Raw genomic sequence first — 19,831 nt, forward strand, 5'->3', positions numbered from 1 at the left:
GGCTGTGCACGGGGCGGGCGGCGAAGGGCTGACTTCCCGCTGAGGCAGCCCTAGAGCCGCGCCGGTCGGAGGCGCCTCTTTATTTTCTTTTTTTTTTTTTTTTTTTTGCGGCGGCCGGCGGGGCTCGGTGCTCGAAGGGCGGCGGCGGAGAGCGGCAGGCCGAGCCGAGCCGGGCCGGGCCGGGGCAGGCTGGGCGGCCGGCGGCCGGCGGGGCCGGCGATGCGGTGCCTCGCTCTGCTTGGCCTCGTCGCCTGGGGCCTGGGGAGCTGGGCCGGACCCAGCGGCGGAGCGTCCCCCCCTCCCTGCCCGGCCTCCTGCAGCTGCGACGGCGACCGCGGCGTGGACTGCTCCGGGCGGGGGCTGGCGGCCGTGCCCCCGGGACTCAGCGCCTTCACGCACGCCCTGTGAGTCGGGGCGGGGGCCGGGCGGGCAGGTACCCGCGGCGGGGAGGTACCTGCGGCGGGCACTGGGTGTCTGGGTGTCTGTGTCTGTGCGGTTGTTGTCGCTGCTGCGGGTCCAACGCGGCCGCCTCTCCCGGCCCGGTGCGCGGCGGGGCCGCCGGGCCGCACGCAGGGCCCGGCCCCGCTGGGGCAGGTGAGGGCGGCGGGGACACGGGCGGCTCCCCTGGGCCCCGGCGGGCGGACTGAGCCGGCCGAGACCCCCCCCCCCCGCCAAGGGATCGGTTTAAAAGGCCGGGAGGAAGCTGCTGTGGCAGCGGGAGGGGAGGTCCCGGGGGGTTCGCCGTCCTGAGCCGGGGGGGAGCTGCTGCCCGCACATGTGTGTGCGCAGCGTGAGGTCCTCGCCCCGAATCGCCTTTCTCCTCCTCAGTTTTCTCCAGGAACCGGTTCCCGGGCTAGACAGATTTCTCCCGAGGCATTTTCAGTCCGAGGCATGCACAAGTCTAGTTAAATAAGGTGCCTTCGCTTTTACAAAATCTCTCGCTGCGGTGAAGCACAGGAGGGGACCTTGAAAAAAAGAACAACCCAGCGTAAACAAGCGTCGAAGGTTTATCGAGTTTGCTTGGAGGTGGACAAAAATATAAACTCCTAAAACACTTTCTCCCATATTCTATGATAATATTGTAAAACTGGTAGATCTTGTGTTGAGTTTTGGTAACTTTATTATTAAAATTTTAATTGAGGAATGAACACACTGTTCTGTAGAGACATGACCGAAGAGGGATTTTCAGCTTTCAATATGGTAGCTTTGCTAATCCACAAACTTGTTAAGTTTCACAATAAAACCTGTCAGTCTTGCCCCACTTCTCAGCGCAGATTTCACAGGGTGGAGCGAGGTCTCGCATGGGCCAGTGGTCAAGTCTGGTATTACTAAAGCTTCGCTGCGTTTACAACATGTAACACAGCACACTACGGCAAATGATGGCGTGTGGTTTCACGTCGGTATTGAACTGCTGTTTTGTCAGAATACGAGAGTGGTGTATGCTTTCGAAAATTGCACTTTTTTTTTTCTTTCTCTTTGTTTGCCTACACTTAATATGCAAAGGGAGACTGATTCTTAGTTACTGGGCGTTTTGTTTACTGAGGAGGTTTCCAATTTCTCCTACCTATTTGGATTGTTTTTTTCTTTTAATTGTTCAAGCTGGGTGGAGAAAGATTACTAGGCCTTTTCCCTGTGTAGCACTTGATGAATGGCAGAAGTTACAGGTCTCTGTTTTTACCTGCGCTTAAATATCTTATTCCCTTTTTTGTGCTCATATGGTGTTATTGGGACCTCACTTTGTGATTTTTTTTTTTTTTTTTCTTCTGTCAGAAACTGTGGTTTGTGAGTGTTTGGGGTAGGCAGTCAGGAGCTGCCATTGTGAAGCCTTGGACTTGCTGGGAAGTTGTCTTCTCTTTCCTCCGTGGATAAAATGGGGGAGTTTCCCAAATTCACAAAGCGCTCGAAGCTTCTTTGGTAAAGGCTGCGTTTAAGCGCAGGGTTTTATGGCTGCTGTGCTGTCTGGCTGTCTTGTGAAACGGGCTCGGTACAATTCCTGCGTGTCTGCAACGTGGCCTTCGTTGTCTAATGGGCACGAGTTTGCCATAACCAACACCCATGAGAGATAAGGCTGCCAAAGGCTTTCAGTTTATAAGTTCCCCCTTACTGTGCAGGTGAATTTCCCAAAGCCAACGTCAAAAGTTAGAGGAGACCTCCATAGCTTCAGTGTGCTTCGGGATGAGGTTTTGTAGCTGTTGGTTTTATATTCTTTAAACAACTGGAGAAACTTTGTAGCTAACTCTTTCTGTGGCGGTGAAGAATACTCTTGATCCCCATTTGTGTTTAGTTCCTGTTTCCTTATTGACGGAAGAAAAAAACCAGGTGACTTCTTGGCACTTCCAAGCTTGACTAGTCTCTCTTGTAGCAAGGCCACTAGAACTTTAGGATATGTAGAAGGCAGTTTTGGAGGCAATAAAAAACCTATTTCCAACCTGCTGGGATGTGGCAATGTGTAGTTTTCCCAGAGATGCAGATTTGGTTTGTGTGGAGAAAAAACACATGAAAATAAAATCACCCCCTCCAGCTGACGTGTTGGTGTCATGGCAGAGCACCTTAGCTACATGAAGAAAGCTCTTCTATGCTCTCTGTCAGGCACCATAACGATGCCAGGAAATCCCCTTAGCGTTGCTATGGGCCTTTTTTTTTGATTGTAGCCATGGCAGGAGAGAGCTCCTAACGTTGAGATGGTTGCAAGAGTGCCACAAGTGATGTTCTGTGATGCTAAAGCAAAGCTGTGCCTGGATTTTTGCCAGGAGAGAGCAACTGAAGAGAAGTTGCTCACAGTTAAAGTTGGCAGTGAATGAGTTTCAGGCCAGTTGAGAACCATGGAAGGGGGTTGGTATTTAATTTTTACTACTTCTGTTTTCCTGCTGTCTTAATTTCTTTGCATTAATTCTAATAATTTAACCAAGCTTCCACGTGCTGCCATGAGTGGTTGGGCAGGGGGTTTATGTATAGTCTTGAAGGCATATCCTTCCAGATTCCCCTTCACTTTCCTTATTTCTGTTTACTCAGCTTGCCTTGATTCCCTTGCTGATTCCTTGCTTACTGTGGTGGTTGGAAAGCAGGGAGAGAGGGGCTGGGGTGATAGCAGGGGGTTATATGGTTACCAAAGTACTGGGAGGTCACGTGAGGGTAGTTGCATCAGGCCCAGCAGCTTGGAAAGATGGAGTATCTGCTCATTACTTTTGAGTCACTGGGGCACTTCAAGAGGTGGAATTTGAATAAAGAAAGGTGAGTATGTCATCCCAACCACAGTTACCTGGGTAAAGAGATTTTTGGGACACGTACAAGTGCTCAGAAAGGAGAGGTGACAGCACTAGAGCCAGACTCTCTTAAGGGGCTGGATGGGATGGGATGGGATGGATGGGGAGGGAGTCAAGAGGACATAACCAGAGATAATTGCTTGATACATTTACTGTAGGCAACCATTTGTTCTGTATAATTTAGGTAGATGTTTATGTAACTCCTAATTACCATCTACCTATTTTTCTGTTTATGAAGGTTGATTTTGCTTTGCTGCAAAATAAATGTTGTCTGTGCAAGTGATGCCTGTGCTCGAGTGTGAAAACATTGTTTGTTTGGGTTTTTTCAGTGCATTGTGCTCCTGATCTTTGCTGTGATGTTTCACGTGCCGTATTCTAGAAAACATTCATGCAAGTGAAAGAAAGTTATGGTAGGGCATATGTATGCTGGTATTTCTCATGATGTCAGTTTGAGAACTCGAATTCCAGTTTGGGATGTTTAATACATGTGTGAGTCTTGTTTAGGAGACGAAAAGCAGATAATTCTGCATAATGACTTCGGAGACGTCTTCCATGGGCCTGGCTGCTTTAGGGTCTTGCCTGACAACCATGAGGAATGTAGCCCTGTCTCAGTGCACTTGAAATAAGAAAACAGTACAGATCATTTTCATTCCAGCGCTTCTTGCTTGTATTTTCAGGGAATGGCAGGGTCCCTTGCTTTAATTTTAGTTTCTTTGAGTTTGGAAAGGCGGGCTTGTGAGCTCTGGCTGCCCTAGACGAGAGGACAGACCTTCAGTCACCTTGGCCTTTTGGCTTTTATTACTCATTTAACCTAATAGTGCTGTCTTTCTGTGTGCTGTGTTATGTACTGGCTTTATAAGATCAAGATATGGCAGTTGAGAAGATCCTTTTTTCACTTATTTCATACTGCGGGTTGTTTCAGCAGTCACAGGGTGTTTTGGTATGAATGCTATCTGGAAGTACCTACACACTCTCAAGTTTGAATGAGATGCCCTGCATCATCTATATATTAATGGCAAAATGGTATGGTTCTGTGTGGATTGAGCAGAGCTTGCCCTTTTTTTTTTTTTCTTTTCGTCTGTCACTTATTTTTTGTAGCGTGGTGATAAAATGCAGTAGGGAGATGTGAGATGTCTTCTAATATATCTGGTACAAAGTCAGAGATATTTAGCATCCTGCTATGGTCAGATAGGGACAGTAAGGACTTGGTTGAGTTCTGTGAATGCTGTCTAACAGAGTTGTTATGGTGAAAAAAAAAGATGTCCAGACGTGACCTTGATTCTGGAAAATGTGGCATAATTGCAGTCCTCCTGAGATAGGACTTATCTAATTAGAGGTTTGAAGGTTTTACAGTTAAAGCATTTAGTTTTTCACTTGCCTGTGCCACATACTGATGGGATTGCAAGTAATAATTCCATACTTCTTTTGGAAAGACACAATCATTTCAAAATGAATTTTCCCGTGAGTCAGCAAATACTGTTACATTTGTACAGGCCCCTGAAATCCCCTGGACAGGAGAAGGACTTGAGTTTGGGGCAGCATCCAGTGGCTCCAGCAGCAGCCTCTCCAGCTGATATCACACATGGATTGGAGTCTTTATGATTCATTTTAAACTGGCTATTCATCTGTCAGTCTTGCAAAAAAGTAGATGCTCTTAGGTAGTACATACAAAAGTGAAGCTGTTGATTCAAAGTTTATTAAATATTTTTACCTTTTTTATGTTTCCGTTGGTAGCAAATTTGGTGTTTTCCTCTTTTCCTTTTATCCCTCCCCTCAAAAACCCCAATGCTCTGCCATAGCATGTAATTTCTCAGGTATTTGGCATTTATTTTGTACGTTGAGCTCGTTTGTATCAGCAATATGTAATTTCTTGTTTGATGCTTACTGCCAGAGGCTTGTAAGTATGACTTTGGAGAGTAAATACTAAGATAAGTCTGCAGCGTGGAAAAAAGTTGGACTTTAGTGTAAGCAAGTTTATGCTAGTAAATAATTACCTTTTCAGTTCTTGAGAGGAATTTACTAGTAACTATCTGCTTGGGAGGGGAAAATATGGAAGCTGTAATATAAGGACTGAAAAACAAAACAAAACCCAAAGAAACCTCCTCTGCAGGAATCTATCTTTGTTTTGTATTCTACATCTAAGCCAGCAATTTTTGTAGAACACAAGCTCTTATTTACCCAGAGAAAATTACTGGCCTAGATTTTAGAAGGGCTGAGCACCCATATCACATTTTAGAGAGTATGGGAGCTGCCGTGCTCCGGGAGTGTCTCTGAATGTCAGAATGTCTCTGAATGTTCCTAAAGATGAGCCTCTTACTGGGAGTGGGCAGGAGCTGATGCTGCGTTTATGTTCTGGAGGATTTGCCAACCACCCGGGTTTGCCTGCTCCTTTTTTTGCAAACAAGCAAGGGATTGAAATGGATGGGGCTCTTTAGCTTCAGCATGGCTACATGGACTTCATGGCCAGCAGTTGTTCTATTGAGAGGTGAATGTGTTTCAGGCAGCAGCCCTGTGCTGCCAAATTGTGGGTTTGGGGCTCTTTACAGAAGAGCAGAAAGTCAAAAATCTCTTGAGGAAGAATTAAGAGAGCTCTGTATGATCCTAGAAATAGGAGACAAAGGTGGGAGAGGGCACACAAGAGATGAGAAGAAGCAGCCACTCCTATTTGAAGAAACCTGTAAATTGAAGCAACAGAGATTTAAATGTTACAAGACCTTTGCTAACAGAGGTATCAACAGAATTTCGTGGGTTAGAGGTCCCTGGCCATCCTCCCCCACGTGGTAGGACTCACCATCTGCTTCAGCAGTGACCTGGGATTTTGCTACAGAGAAGTGCTCTTCTGTAGTCTTTCATACCTGCTGCAGTTTTCTGATAAGATGTTCTCAAACTTTGGTCTGAAAAGAGATTTCTGGTCACCTGATATTGGTTCTTAGTGCTCTCCCACCACTAGCTTGCCCTGCTCAACCCTTTTGGAAAAGCAGAGGTAGCTTTGCTGATAGGTGGGCAGCCAGTCTGGTGATGCAGAATTGCAGCAATGGGTGTCACAGGAGCTCACACAGGGCAGAGGAAGATCTTGGTGTTACCATGTAAATACTGTCCTCACTATAAATATGTGTGAAAGTTCTTGTTTCAGAATCAGGCCCAGATTTATTAGGGTTTTTTTGTTCCCAGTAAAGCTGGTATGTCCAAACTGGAAACATGTAGCAGTAGATATAAAGGGTGCCTGGAAAGTGAAATTAAATAATGAAAAAATGCCCTGTGATCTACCTGGCAAAACAATTGACCTTTTTACTTTTTTTTTGTTTAAGTGCTGAGTTATTGTACCTGTCAGTGAGTTTCACGGAAGTTGAAATTTCCCAATATTTTCAAATCGTATGTCATTTGTTTTAAAATACATAGTTGAAATAGCAGAATCCATTTTATTTCACTGTTGAGTGATTTAACTGTTACAGGATTGTGACAAGGTCAGAACTTTCCACTTCCCAGAAACATATTGCTGTTGCTGAAAGATTAGGGCTTCGCCATGAATTTGAATGATATTATACACCTCTTACAAAACAACAGAGGGGACTGTAGTGATCTCAAAAATAACAGCTTAAAGTGGTGTCTGAAAACTGCTGTTGAATTTGAATGTCTAATAGCCAACTGATGGCATCACACATAATGTCAGCCAATATGATAACAGGATTTAAAAAATGCAGATAGCTATTTTTGAACAGGTGATATTGATATATATTCCCTGGTGGACTGTGAGGGATGTTTGTTTTTAGGAAATAAGAATATCACTTCATGAATTTTTATCAGCCTCTTTTTCCCCCTTGTGTTTTTCATATCTGCCATTTATACTTACTGAGTCAGAGGAAAGTCGTATATTTGTCTGGTGGCCTGTTTTGGAGTTAATAAAACTCTGGCGAAGCTTTGGACATTAATTTTTTAAAACCTATTAAAAAGTATATTGTTAAATATATCTTGTTTAATTTGATGTCTTTGCAAAGGAAGAATGGTCTCCATAGCATGGCAAAAATAAAAAAGTTAATTCCTTAGGTTTCCCTTGTTTTTTTGCATTTCTGTCTGATGAGTACAATTCAGTAAGGACACCTGTGAAGTAGTGAGTGTGTGGAAGATAAGAGTGATATATTTTTTACAACTGAAAAAGGTTTCTTGTGTTTCTCAAGTCATAGCAGTTTTAAATGTGTTCAGAGGTTTGTTGGTATAATGTGAGATAAATATAAAACTTCTAAGGTCTGTTGCTGAAATTTGTTTTTTTGTTGATGTTCAAATCTAATATTGATAAGTACACATGTAATTAAAAATCTTGCTTTATAACTTGGTTACCTGTTGGTAATTCAGACAATGGCTGGTGAGTTTTGACAACTCAACTTCAAGATTTTGGCACAGTAAAGGTATAATTAAAGTAATTTCTGGGTCTGAATTTTTTTTGTTTTGTTTTTGATCTGAAAATCAAAATTAAAGTTAAAAATTATGAAAAAATTTTTTTTCATCAGGGCTAGGGAAACTATTACAAAACCCAAAAATACTATCGCTTTTTTTTTTTTTTCTAAATGTAGTAATTAATTCCTGTAAGCTTTGCACCAAAAATGAAGGAGGAGCCTCTAATCATTATGGTCTGGCAGATGGGATTGAAGTTGCACAGAAGGTGCTGTCTTTGGGGCAGAAAAAGAGATCTTCTTTCCAAGAGAGCACGTGCTAATTATTTACCTTGAAGAAAAGGCAAAGAAGAATCCCAAGTCAGGTGAAGTTGTTGAGAGGCCTCTGGAGAGCACCCTCAGAAGTCAGGCCCTCGGAAAGTAAACAGCTCTCAGTTGAGCATTTTCTTCCTAAAATATAAAGACTTTTTCTTTTTTTTTTTTCTTTTAAGGTGGTGTACCTCCTCCTCCTTTCTTCTCTCTCTCTCCAGCCAATCGTGGTGGAATGCTAGGTCTTGCAAGGACATTTTTTTTCACCCTAAAACTTTTTAAGCAAGTGCGTCTGGACTTTTAAATGGCGAACGATTAGCAGTGAATCATAAATGAATGTGCAATTTCAGAGGTATGCAGGGGAGGCCCAAACCTGTTTAATTTGGCTTAATAATGCAACTGCAGATGCGAGCTGCGTGTTTTATAAGGTTGCTCTGCGAAGATGTTTTTCTTTGGGAGTTTTCCCATCACCTCCCTGCCATCCGCACGGTCGCAGATGAATGGCCTGACCCAGCGCCCCGGCTTTCAGCAGGCGTGTGGCTGACAAAGGCAGCATATGGAATATCTCACTCCCATCTTTGCGAGCGATGTGTGGGGCTGTAAGGGCAGGGGGGGGTGGGGACTTTCCAACTTCATGGTGGGTTGGCCATAAGGTTTTGCCACGAGCCGTCAAAACGCCCTCGCTGAAGGCGTCGTGCTGTGCCTGGTGCTGCGCGGTGCTGCGGCACCAGAACCCCGGATGTCAAACAACGCTGTTGTGGCGTTGCAGTGTCGCTGGTGTGACCAGGCAGTGCAGCTCACCGTGGCTGTGCTTCGTTTTTCCCTGTGTGTGATACCAAGCAATGGTTTTTTCTCAATCTTTTGGGCGCGGTGGTGGTTGGTGGTTGGTGTTCAGGAGATGTGAAAGATGTGAGTGCAGGTGTGGGGCTCCCGCTGGGACGTACCTGGGGATCAGTCTCCTCCTGTGCCCGTTGCTTCCCCTTTCAGAGCACAAAGTGAGACCTGCTGTTCCCTGCCATCCAAACAGGACAAGGCAGCGTGTTAGCTTGTACAGTGAGAGTTTGTTTTCCCTGCACTCAGGACTTTGGGGTTCTGGCAGGAAAGTAGGACAGTTTGCTCCTATTGTAGGAGGAGAACACGGTTGCAAGTCAGGAAAGGACATTTGGGGAAACTTGTTGCTCCATGTCAGAAGGACTTGGTGGTGTCTAACTTCAATCCTTTCTTTGTTGCTAGAATTTGAGGAAAGGGATATTCTGACTGTCCTTTTTAAAACTTTGTCTTGTGTTACTTTAAAAATAACTACTACTTCAGAAGTTTCCTTGCTGTTTTTCTAAATGCTGATCCAGAATAGTAGCTGATGTAGTTGGTTCATCTGGAAAAGTGAAGAGACTGTGAAACCTGTGACTTTGGAGTGCAGGCCTCTCTCTCTGGGGCAGAGGGTCTTTCTGTGTGGAAATGTGTCTGGTGTTCTTCGCTTGGAGGAACTGGTGGACCTGCTCTTCATTCACTCCATTCTTGCACATAAAAGCTGTAAAGAGGCTGTCATCTTTTTCAGGTGCTCTGGTTGGAAGCCCTAGAAATGTGCTGGGTTTTTTTAACTAGAGGAAACCTTTCCCACACTGGGGCACAGGCTTGTAGTGCTCTCAGCAGTTCTCTGAGCTGCTCCTGCAAATTAGGAGCCCTTGAACCTACTGAAGGGAGCCCTGCACTATTTGAAAGTTTGGTGCCAGGCTTACATGTTCTTAAAGGGAATTTTGCAAAGCCACTGCCAGCAGCAGTATGTTCATCTCTCTCTAGTTGCAGTTTCATTCAGAGCAGCTGCTCTCTTGAGGCATTAAATGCTCACTGTGCTGGGTGGCCCTTTGGGGTCTTGGTGGCCTTCATGGAACTGGATAGGGAAAGTTGAGCTGGGGAGAGAAAAGGATATAGTCCTGTGTAAGGAGTCCTACTCTGAGAATGCAGTTACTGATGGTTTGGGCCTACACAGGCTTTTGGTAATTTTTTAGTGCTGTTGGTTTTAACACTTGGGTTAAAAAAAAGAAAGAAAAAAGAAAAAAGTGGATGTGCTAATGTTGACCAAACTGTTAATATTTTACAGAACTAGTGTGAGTCTTGCTAGGTGTAGAAAATCCATGTCTTTTCCAAGGGCAAATCTCTGGCTCTGTGCTAAGTGTTTACTAGAGGCATTATATCTCTTCAATATCCAGGTCAATCATTTATTTAGAATTGACTTGCTCTTGCTTGACATTTTAAACAAAATTTCAACTAGTTTGTTTACATGTTGGGTTTTTTTTGACCTGCTTACTGCAAAGACAGGTCTCTAGTTTCCAGACTAAAAACGTACAATATCTTGATGTTTAGGAACCTTAAGCAAGAATTTAATTTGTTTTCAGGATAATAAATGGCAGTTGTTTATTTCTTCAGCAGAATCCTTTGCAATTGTGCAACAAGACCAGTTTTTCCTCCTTAAAGTTCTTCAGCTCTCCTAAGTAACTGTGCCAGTAAAATAAATCTACACATTCAAAAAAGGCTGTTGTTAAAACGACAATATATAAGAAATCCTGCTTAAGAGTAGGACTGCTTGCACTGTCACTGTATCTTCACTTACATAATTTTTTTTCCCCTGGTAACTTGCTGCATCAATGGGAGAAATTCTGTAACATACATCAGATAAATATCCAAATGCCCTGGATATTTTTCTTTCCAAATATATTCCCTGTGTCCTTCAGGCAAAGTCCATCACCTGGTCTCAGTTGATCCAGTGCCATCACAAATAGAGAACAGTGGAATGATAATGTAAACATTAAAAAATATTCCTCCTTCATGCCATCTTTAAGTGAATTTGGTGTCCTCTCTGATTTATTTACTATAAAAGGGTTACTGAAGGTTTTCTCTGCTGTGGGGGAGTGTGTGTGTGTGTGTGTAGGGGAAACGTGAACATTTATGCAGAGAACATGAATGGAGTTTGGGGAGACTGCCTTCGTGTCCTGAACAATCTCACTTCAGATTGCCCCTACCTTAATTTCCTTCCAAGAAGATTGTAGATAGGTCTTGCTAACACACTGGAATATTTCAGTGTTCACTTCCCCTATGTGATTTAACATGCACAAGCTTAATTATTCTTTTCTGGCCTAGGGAGAGATTTCCTTCCAATAATTACCTTCACTGCCCTTTACCCTTCTGCACATTAGTTTGTTTGGAGAAACATAGTTGCTCGGTAAGCAATTCCAAACAAGGCAGTGCCTGGAGCTGTCTTGGAAACGTAAATTATACCTTTTAAATAGCATGTTAAGCTTCAGTTTGCAGAAACTCAACTACTAGATGTACTGAATTAGCAAGCCCTAAACATTTCGTCCTTAACTAAAGGCCCTATGAGTTCAGCAGGAAAGCACCAGTTTACATTGCACTTCAGTACTGTAGTGGGGCAATACAGGTGCAAAGGAAAAGACATTCAGGTTAGCAAACAACATCCATTAATTCAACCATTTCTTTCTACTAGCAGCTGTTTAGTCATACAGTATTTAAATGTCAAAAGAAAATGACTCCTTATGAGATGAATGTGATGCAATGCTGCCAGACTGATTGCTCCTGTGATAGCAAAGAAATTTAATTTTAATCTTTTTAATCTTAATTTAATCTTGTGGAAATTTCTCAGGATCATATCTTTCTGTTTGCCTCCCATGCTGTCCTTCCTAATACATAGTATGGATGAAAGAAAAGAAAATAGTAAAGAAAAGAAAATACAAATAGTAAAGACCAACGGGAATAAAGTATATACATTCTTTGTTAAAACCTGTTTCATTTGAAGTCAGTGGTAGCTAGAAGAGATGTGACTGATCACCTCTTGGTACAGAATTATTTCTAAAAGCTTTTTCTTTTGAAACTTTTATTAATCTATAAGATTTACAAAATACAATCTGATATGTCAAAGGGATGGGATGCTTCCCTTTCTATCATGTTTACTGTAAACAGTACTTACATCATTTTAACTATTTTATGGTAAATATAAAGAAAAGTAGCAAAAGGTTCCATTGGTCTTGGACCTTTGAATATTTTGTGCTCTTATTAAGATGGAATAATTATATAACTCTAGTTTAATGACACAGTAAGTATTTGTAAAATTTACCGTCTCTGTGTATATGGAAAAAATAAACTGTTTTGAACTTGAGAAAGCTATCTGTGTTTTTAAATTACACTGCCTTCTTTATTGTATCCTGGTGCTTGTTCAAAAACAGCCAAAGAGTGATCATGTTTTACATGTTTTCTCACCTTTTTCTTTAAGGTAGTCTCTTAAAACTCTACTCAGTTGGGGGATTACCTGTCCCTCAGCTAAAGGTTAAAATAAACCACTGCATCTGGTTTATACCTTTCAGGTTTGGTAGCCAATATAAGATGTGTTGTTATTTATTGTGGAACCTGACACCATAAATGCAGAGCACTACTTCATTTCTGGTAGCTTAAATATTGACTTTAGTAGGTGTGTTGTATTAAAAACGAAAAGATGTTACGGTTCGCCAGTTTCCATAAAAACCTTTTCACCCTCTCAACTTTCAGGGCGTTAATTTTTTTATTTTTTTTTTAATATTATCATCATAATTTTGCTGGTGATAAATTGGAAAAATCGGTGTTAATGGTAGTAAAGGATCAAATTGTTAATGAGGAAGCAGGGTGTCAATAGCACTGAGGTGACTGTACGAGGAGCAGGTTTCAAGCTGCATGGCAAGTTTTACTGGCCCCAGTTTACTGATTCAGTAAAACTCATAGTCTCTCAAGGTAGAAGAAACCAGACTTCTTTGAAACAAGCAAGAACAAGACAAACCAGATCTCTTTATTAATGGAGCCTGGGAAGGATATGTTTTGTCCACCTTGCATCCATCATAGTTGTCTTAATGTCAATTTACATTGATCAGTGGCCTTTAGGTAAGACCTGCAGTGTATTTCCTTCCCTGTAGGATAGCTGTGATGAAGTAAAAATATGGAGATAGCCAAGGAGATAAGAGTTCACAGGGCAAATTTTTTCTTGGATTTCATGTGTAAAATGCATATTTCTGGAAAGATGCATGTGCTTTTTTATCTATGAACGGGCTAGAAATTCAGGCAGGCTACTTGATTGCCTTTTGTGGGTCGCCTGCTTTTCCCTCACACATGAATTAGATGTGTTTATATAAAAATTGATCCTCTGTACATGATTAAACTTGACAAGCCTTAATCTCTGTTGCAAACAGTGTGGACTGGATAGTTAATGTGGTAGGTCTTTGTTTTTCATGTAAATACTTGTAATGTTCTGCTTGCATTAAGTATGCTGATTTTTTTTCTTGACAATTTAGTGATTAAAATCTGCTCAGTTTTAAATAGGTGTAGTCATTTAAGTGCTGAGAACAAAGTTAAGCTGAAGGGAGAACTTAACCTTTTCAAGGAAATTACTAGTAATAAGTGCTTCTTTGACCTCTTACTTATAATTGCAAGTGATGGCTAGTGGTTCTTTTTGGCAGAGGGTTTCTGGAAAGATTTCATGCTTGTATACATTTTCCTTAAAAATTAGAAAATATGCTAATTTTTAATTGGTTTATATTCTTGGGTCAGCAATGGTAAGTATTATTATTTTTATTTATGTTAGGGCAGAATCCTGAAGTCCAGAGCTGTCCTACTAAATTTGGTTATCACAGCTCTCCAGTTTGGGGTGCAATTCCTAACAAACAAAGTCATTCTGGTGAGTGCCTCCGATGTCTGGATAGTTTTTGGAGGATTGTCTGGTTTCATGTTTTTTCACAGAATCACATCATTGTTAGAATTGGAAGAGGCCTCTGGAGATCATCCAGTCCAACCCCCCTGCCAAGAAAGGGTCACCTAGGGCTGGTGACACAGGAACACATCCAGGTGGATTTGGAATGTCTCCAGAGGGGGAGAGTCCATGCCCTCCCTGGGCAGCCTGTTCTAGTGCTCTGCTACTCTGAATGGGAAGAAGTTCTTCCTCATGCTGAGGTAGAACATCTCGTGTTTTAGTTTATGGCCATATTTTCTTGTTTGCCTTGTTTTTTGGTTTTTTTTAGACTGTTGCAGTTTAGGCACTGAGCCATGCAAGCAGTGAGAGGCAAAGCCTTATCCTTGTGTGGGCTTTAGGGTGCATGGACACGCTGAGTCTTGCTTTGCTTTTTTACATTATATTGCAGTGGCATATTTTCACATTATATCACAGTTTTATCAGATATTCTTGCAACATTTTTATCAGCTTGTTATGAATTTGGATTGTAGTTTATGCATCGGGTGCACTTAGGATGACATTTCATGCTTGTTCTTTTAGAATGTGAATTACTTTTCTTGTTCTTTGCTGCTAGAGAGGACTCTCTCCTGAACTGCTGTGGTAAATAATCACAGAAATTGTCAATAATGTAACAGAACTTGAGTGCAAACCCCTCCTTGATCAACACTGAACTTTGTCAAGGTCAGTGATGCAAGATGTTCCGATAAAGGCTTGTGAACAGGCTTTCCAAAAATGTGTGCTTGGAGTTAGGCCTTCAAACCAAGTCATGCAGACATTGCTGTGGTTTTTTTTCCTCCTTATATTTTAGTATAGTTACTTCATATTTTCTTGTAGGAGGAAACAGGAACACCATGTAGGACAAGTGATAGTCATGTAGTATTTGTTGGGGCCTTAATTCAGTGGTCTAAGGTAAGACTAGAAAGAGATTTTGATGTATATTACCTAAGTAGGCAGTCTGATCTTTGAAAAGCAAAACCACTGAGTACCATTGGATTACCATTCTTGAAAGGCAAGTTACTTCCTTGATTATGTGAAACAGAATTACCAGAAGTTGACTCTTTGGTGTGTTTTTTAAAAGATAAGTCAATAAAGGTCTTAGCTGATTTGTACTCAGTTGCGTTTTCATAAAATCCTAGAATGGAATAGGATTCCAACCATCCTATTAATGGTTGGAAACGACCTTAAAGATCATCTTGTTCCAAACCCCCTGCCATGGGCAGGGACACCTTCCACTAGACCAGGTTGCTCAGACTCCCATCCAACCTGACCTTGAACACTTCCAGGGATGAGGCATCCACAGCTGCTGTGGGCCGTGTGCCTGTTCCAGTGCTTCACCACCCTCACAGTAAAGAATATCTTCCTCATATCTAATCTGTACCTACTGGCTTTCGGTTTGAAGCCATCCCCCCTTGCCCTGTCACTACACGCTCCTTTAAGTAGTCTTTCTCCATTTCTTTAGTAGGCTCCTTCAGGTCACAATTTGTCACCTCAAAGCCTTCTCTTTTCCAGGCTGAACACTCCCAGTTTTTGCCCAGACTCATTCAGTTCTCTTTATAGCATTTGGTGCTTGTTAAAGAGTGCCTGCTGGATACAGAGGTAGTAGAGAGGAGGATTTTAAACCATTGCTTTTTGTGTTCGTTCAGATTGGTGCTTGTAATAAAAACGTCTTTGTTCTGTTCTCTCCTTGTGTTTTGTGGGGTTTCCGTCAATCATAAAAAGGCTGTTCCGGTTTTCTTGCAGGGGAGAATTCCCAAAGCTTCAGCCTGTGGTTCTTTGACGTGAAAAATACCCTCTGCTAATGATTTTGGTAGTTTTTGGCTGGACTGGCAGGGCCGGTCCTGTGAGGAAGCTGCCTGTGTGCCGCCTTTCACAGGACAAGGACATTTACAACATAATGGACTGAGGCTGCAGCACACTGAGGGGCCTGGCCCGCGGTTGGCCGGGTGATGGCTTTGTTAGGTGGTGCTTCTACCTGGTGCTCCCCACCCACCCCTGTGCCCTTCACCGCGTGCGCTGGATGCCCCCCAAAAACCAGCAGCCACGTTATCCTGCTGTTTGGAATGGTTTGGAGTGGGAAAGGATTAGATGACTGGGTTTCCGCCAACCACAGCCTGCATCTGTGAGGATGATATTTCAGTAGTATTTTTTTAAAACCGCTTTGTTTCCTAGTTGTGGCTCAAACATTGCAAGTCTCTGCAGCATTTCTGTTAAGCAGCGTCCACCTATGCTGCTGAAAAGCAGAGGTAATCCTCAAATGTCCTTTTTGATACACAAACATCGGTTCAGTCCTAAGTAATGGAGTACAGATTACCTTCATGCATATTAAATGCAAGCAGATATTTAGTTGTACACGAGGCCACTTACCCATCGGGGTTTAATACCTTAGCCTTCACCAGCTCTATTCCCAAATAACGACAGTGTGTCATGTGCAGCCTCAGCACCACCCGGTCCTTTCTCAGCTGTCTGCTTCAGGATGCCCAGGGATGTTTCATCAACATGCTTTGTTCCACTTGCCTTCCCTTTGGAAGCTGCTGTCTTGTGATGGATTTGAGCGAGCTGTTGCAGTTGGGCCAGTTTTCTGCCTGCCTGTGTTTACTTTTTTTTTTCTTGACGTAGCAAGGGAGGTGCAGCAGAGAGTGGGAACAGTAAGCTTGAACTTCTTGTTATTGACGATAATATTTAAAAGCTAAAATGTAACAGTATTTCAGTTGTGAATACATGGAAATTGTGTGTACTGCTTAATGTGTTTCAGAAATCCCTGTTACTTTTCTTCCTTAAATACAAGAAAACAGGCGTGTAATGCCTCATTGAAAGAAGCCTGTAGGGGTGCTTTGTGAGGGTCTTAATTAAGGGCTTTGAAAGACTAAACAAAAGGAAAAAGAAAATGCTACAGGGTTATTGTTATTCCAGCCCATTGGCTCGGAGAGCTGACCATCCATTGGTGCCTTCTGTCCTTTTGGGAGCTGAATGACACTTTTGTTCGTGGTTAACAGAGGTGAAAGAAGCCAATTATTGGCTGTCTTTTCCACGGGGCAGCTGCAGACGGATTTCACTGCAGGCAAATATGGACTCTTCTGCCACAAGGATGGTTGTGATGACAGTTATTTTTGTGGAATTGTATGAAAGAAAACAGATTTTTTTTTTTTTTCCTCTTCCAGTGACTTGTGTAGATGTTTATTGAAAACTACTGTGAATATGCTGGTATGGAATGGGAATGTTTGAGGGACTGGATTCCCCATGCTAGCAGCGTACTCGGCTTTTTCTGTGGGTGTGTGAGTGAGTGAGGTTTTTTGGGTTTCTTTTTCTCCTCATACTTTATTTTTTTTTCTTTGAAATTGCAGTTGATTTTAGCTGTAGGTTTTTCTAACTGGTGTGCAGTGTGCATTAACCCTCTTGTGACTGCCAGCTCAGGCAGTGCTGGCTCCTTTGTGTACCACAGTGATGGAGAAACAACCTGTGCAGGTCAGTGGGAAGCCCTACAAAGGCAGAATACATGTCTGCAGGCCGTTAAGGACCTCAGAAAGTGCCTCTGTGCCTGAAACTTGTCACCCCTTCTCCCACATCTCTATTGCTTGGTTCAGTACATTATAAAAATATTTTTCCAAAACTCTTTCTTTTATAATTCAAAATTAATTCTTTCCCCCCAAAATTTTCTTTGTCTCAGCCTCTAGCTGTAGTTTAAATGTGTGAAGAGACTCAGCTGATTATGAACCATGTTCACCGACTGGATTCTGGAGAAATCTCTTCCAGTTTGGGGCAAATTTTGAGCAGGGATCCATGTCTCAGTCAGAGCTGATATATCTTTGTTTGGTTAGCTGCTCAGCAGGCCTGTCAGGGGATGGGGTGCTTGTGGTGGCCTCTTTGCATTTAGGCAGAGTTCATAATAATAGTATTAATCAAAAGGGAAAAGGTGATGTTCCTCATCTTACCTGTCGCTCTGCTGCAGGTGAGAGGAGAGTCTGTCTGCCTTTTGTCCTCAGACCTTTGGAGGTGGAAGTGCCTGTGAGTTCATTCCTCCTTCATCTCTTTTTGCATAAAGAGGAGTTTTTGTGCAGCTCTTCTCTAGGAGTGTCCTGGCAGATGTTTTGAGCAGCTTTCATTTCTGTTCATATCTAAGGTTTGCTGGAAGCTCAGGTGGATGCTCAACTCGTGTCTTCATATACATAAGGAAATTGGACTTCCATCTCAAATCCAAAAAAAAGAGAAATGTAGCTGAAACCAGAATTAAGATCAGGAAGCTTGTACAAAGCTACTGAGGCTGTATGGATTCTGGTATTCATCCACACTCCTTGTCAATAGGCAGCAACCCTCACTTTGCTGTTTGCTAAAGGTACCCCTTCCTGAGAGAAACACAAGGGTTGTGTGTTGGCACACATGAATGCTGCCATGTGAGAAACTTGAGGCAGACTTTAATCCTTTAAATGTCCCAAAGTGGAAATTACTCTTATGTTAAAATGCTGTGTGATAAATGACCAAGGATTTCCAAAACTCAAGTTTTACATCTTATCAGAACTGCTCGTGCTTCGTCAGCTAATTTAAGATGCCTTGAAAATTGCTACACAGAAGCACGTTTGGTTCTAAAAAGGCCATTCCAGGTGCTGCCATGAAGTCTATTTTGGCACTAGGAAGCTGTACTATGTGCTTTTAGTTTTCCCACAGTGTATAGATAATTATAGTGCTTTTTGCCAGAAATAATTTTTAGTTACATCCAAGTTACATGTTTTATGTAATTGAAAAAAATTCTTAAATGCTGAAGCTGTTGTATATAGGTTTGGACTGATTGAGACGTTTACATTTTGTCATCTGGCTTCATCATATCAGTGACTGTGTTCATGCACCAATTTTGTTTTGCTTTTTTGCTTTTAGTCGTCTAAAAATGTAGCTCTTGCCCAAACTTTTGAGGCTCTGGTTGCTTTCTAAACATTGGGTGGGACAGACTTAGAAGACCAAAATAAACCAGAAGAAAATGAATAAAATTCAAAGTACTTAGAGTTACTAAAGTTGGCATTTTTATGAAACTGGATTTGTAGCTGTTTATGTTCTCTTTTTGCAACAGCAAAAACACTCAGTGAAACTGCAACAGAAGACTTTTGTATGAATATGTGTGCAATGATAGCAGTGCTTTTCTCTCAGTAAACAGATTTAAGTGCAGGGCTCTGTCTAGGCAGCATTAACCTCCTCCTTCCTCCTAGAGATGCAGAAAGATTATTCTCCTTTGAACCAGACGTTTGGGAAAGGAAAACAACCTGTCCAAACCCACGAAACGAGTCTCTGCTGGGGCAAGTCGCTGAACCTCGCTGGGTCTCTGTCCGGAGTTGTAACGGGGAGCTTTTGGTGCGAAACATTTGTTGTTAGTAAATACAGTGTTGCTAGGTGGAGAGAGATGTGTCCTTGGAGTCCAAAGGGTGAGTGTGGCTCCCGATGCTCCCGTTGAGGCTGTTTAAGTTTTATGGAATTGCCCTTGAAGCTGTTAAATGGAATGAAACGTGCCTCGTAGGTGTTGGTGGTTACGCAGCAGAAACCTGAGACTGGAGCAGGGCGGGGGGGGGACCCAGATCTCATTAAACTGGTTAGATTACATACTTTGGTGATGTTCCTAGTGTTTCAGCAATGGTTGTTCACTGAGGTTTTCGATAAGGAAAAAATGCTTGAGAACTTCCTCAACTGTAATGAACAAAACCTTGTCCTGATCACGTGTGAAGTGTCGGTGTCAGGTTTAGCAATATGTACTTAAATTAAAACTCAGATTATGTGTTAAATTTGGGACTGACAACTCGTTAAAGGAAATTCAAAGTTAGAGTCGTTTAAAAATGACATAGTTAACCTTGGTGATTGATGGTTCAATTTGATTCCATGATGGTAAGGACAATTGATACAAGTGGCAGCGCTGCCCTATTTTAACTTAGTTGCAGATATAGTGTTAAACTTTATTTACTTAAAACATGACAAATATCTTTCCATAAAACTCCTTTAGGGCATCTGGTGTGGATTTCATTGCAGGCATAGCTACATGTTATATTTTCTCTTAGCGTCAAGTTCCCACTGTCTTCAGTACTTCTGCTCTGTCCTGGTACCATAGGGGTCTGCTGCTTCATAGTTGGGCTGATATG

General features: G+C 42.3%; 1 protein-coding gene across 2 annotated transcripts in view; it reads left to right on the forward strand.

Moving 5' to 3' along the window:
• Positions 1-219: 219 nt before the first annotated feature.
• Positions 220-19,831, forward strand: part of LGR4 (leucine rich repeat containing G protein-coupled receptor 4) — a 71,971-nt gene continuing 52,359 nt past the window's right edge. The window contains exon 1 of one of the 2 annotated variants that reach the window (XM_027663309.1): positions 220-404. In XM_027663309.1, coding sequence (XP_027519110.1) covers positions 220-404 — 185 coding nt within the window. The remainder of the gene's footprint in view (positions 405-19,831) is intronic. The other variant, XM_027663310.1, reaches the window with a different exon arrangement.

Source organism: Corapipo altera, unplaced genomic scaffold (assembly GCF_003945725.1).
Source record: "Corapipo altera isolate COAL_440 unplaced genomic scaffold, ASM394572v1 100, whole genome shotgun sequence".
NCBI classification, from domain to species: Eukaryota; Metazoa; Chordata; class Aves; order Passeriformes; family Pipridae; genus Corapipo; species Corapipo altera.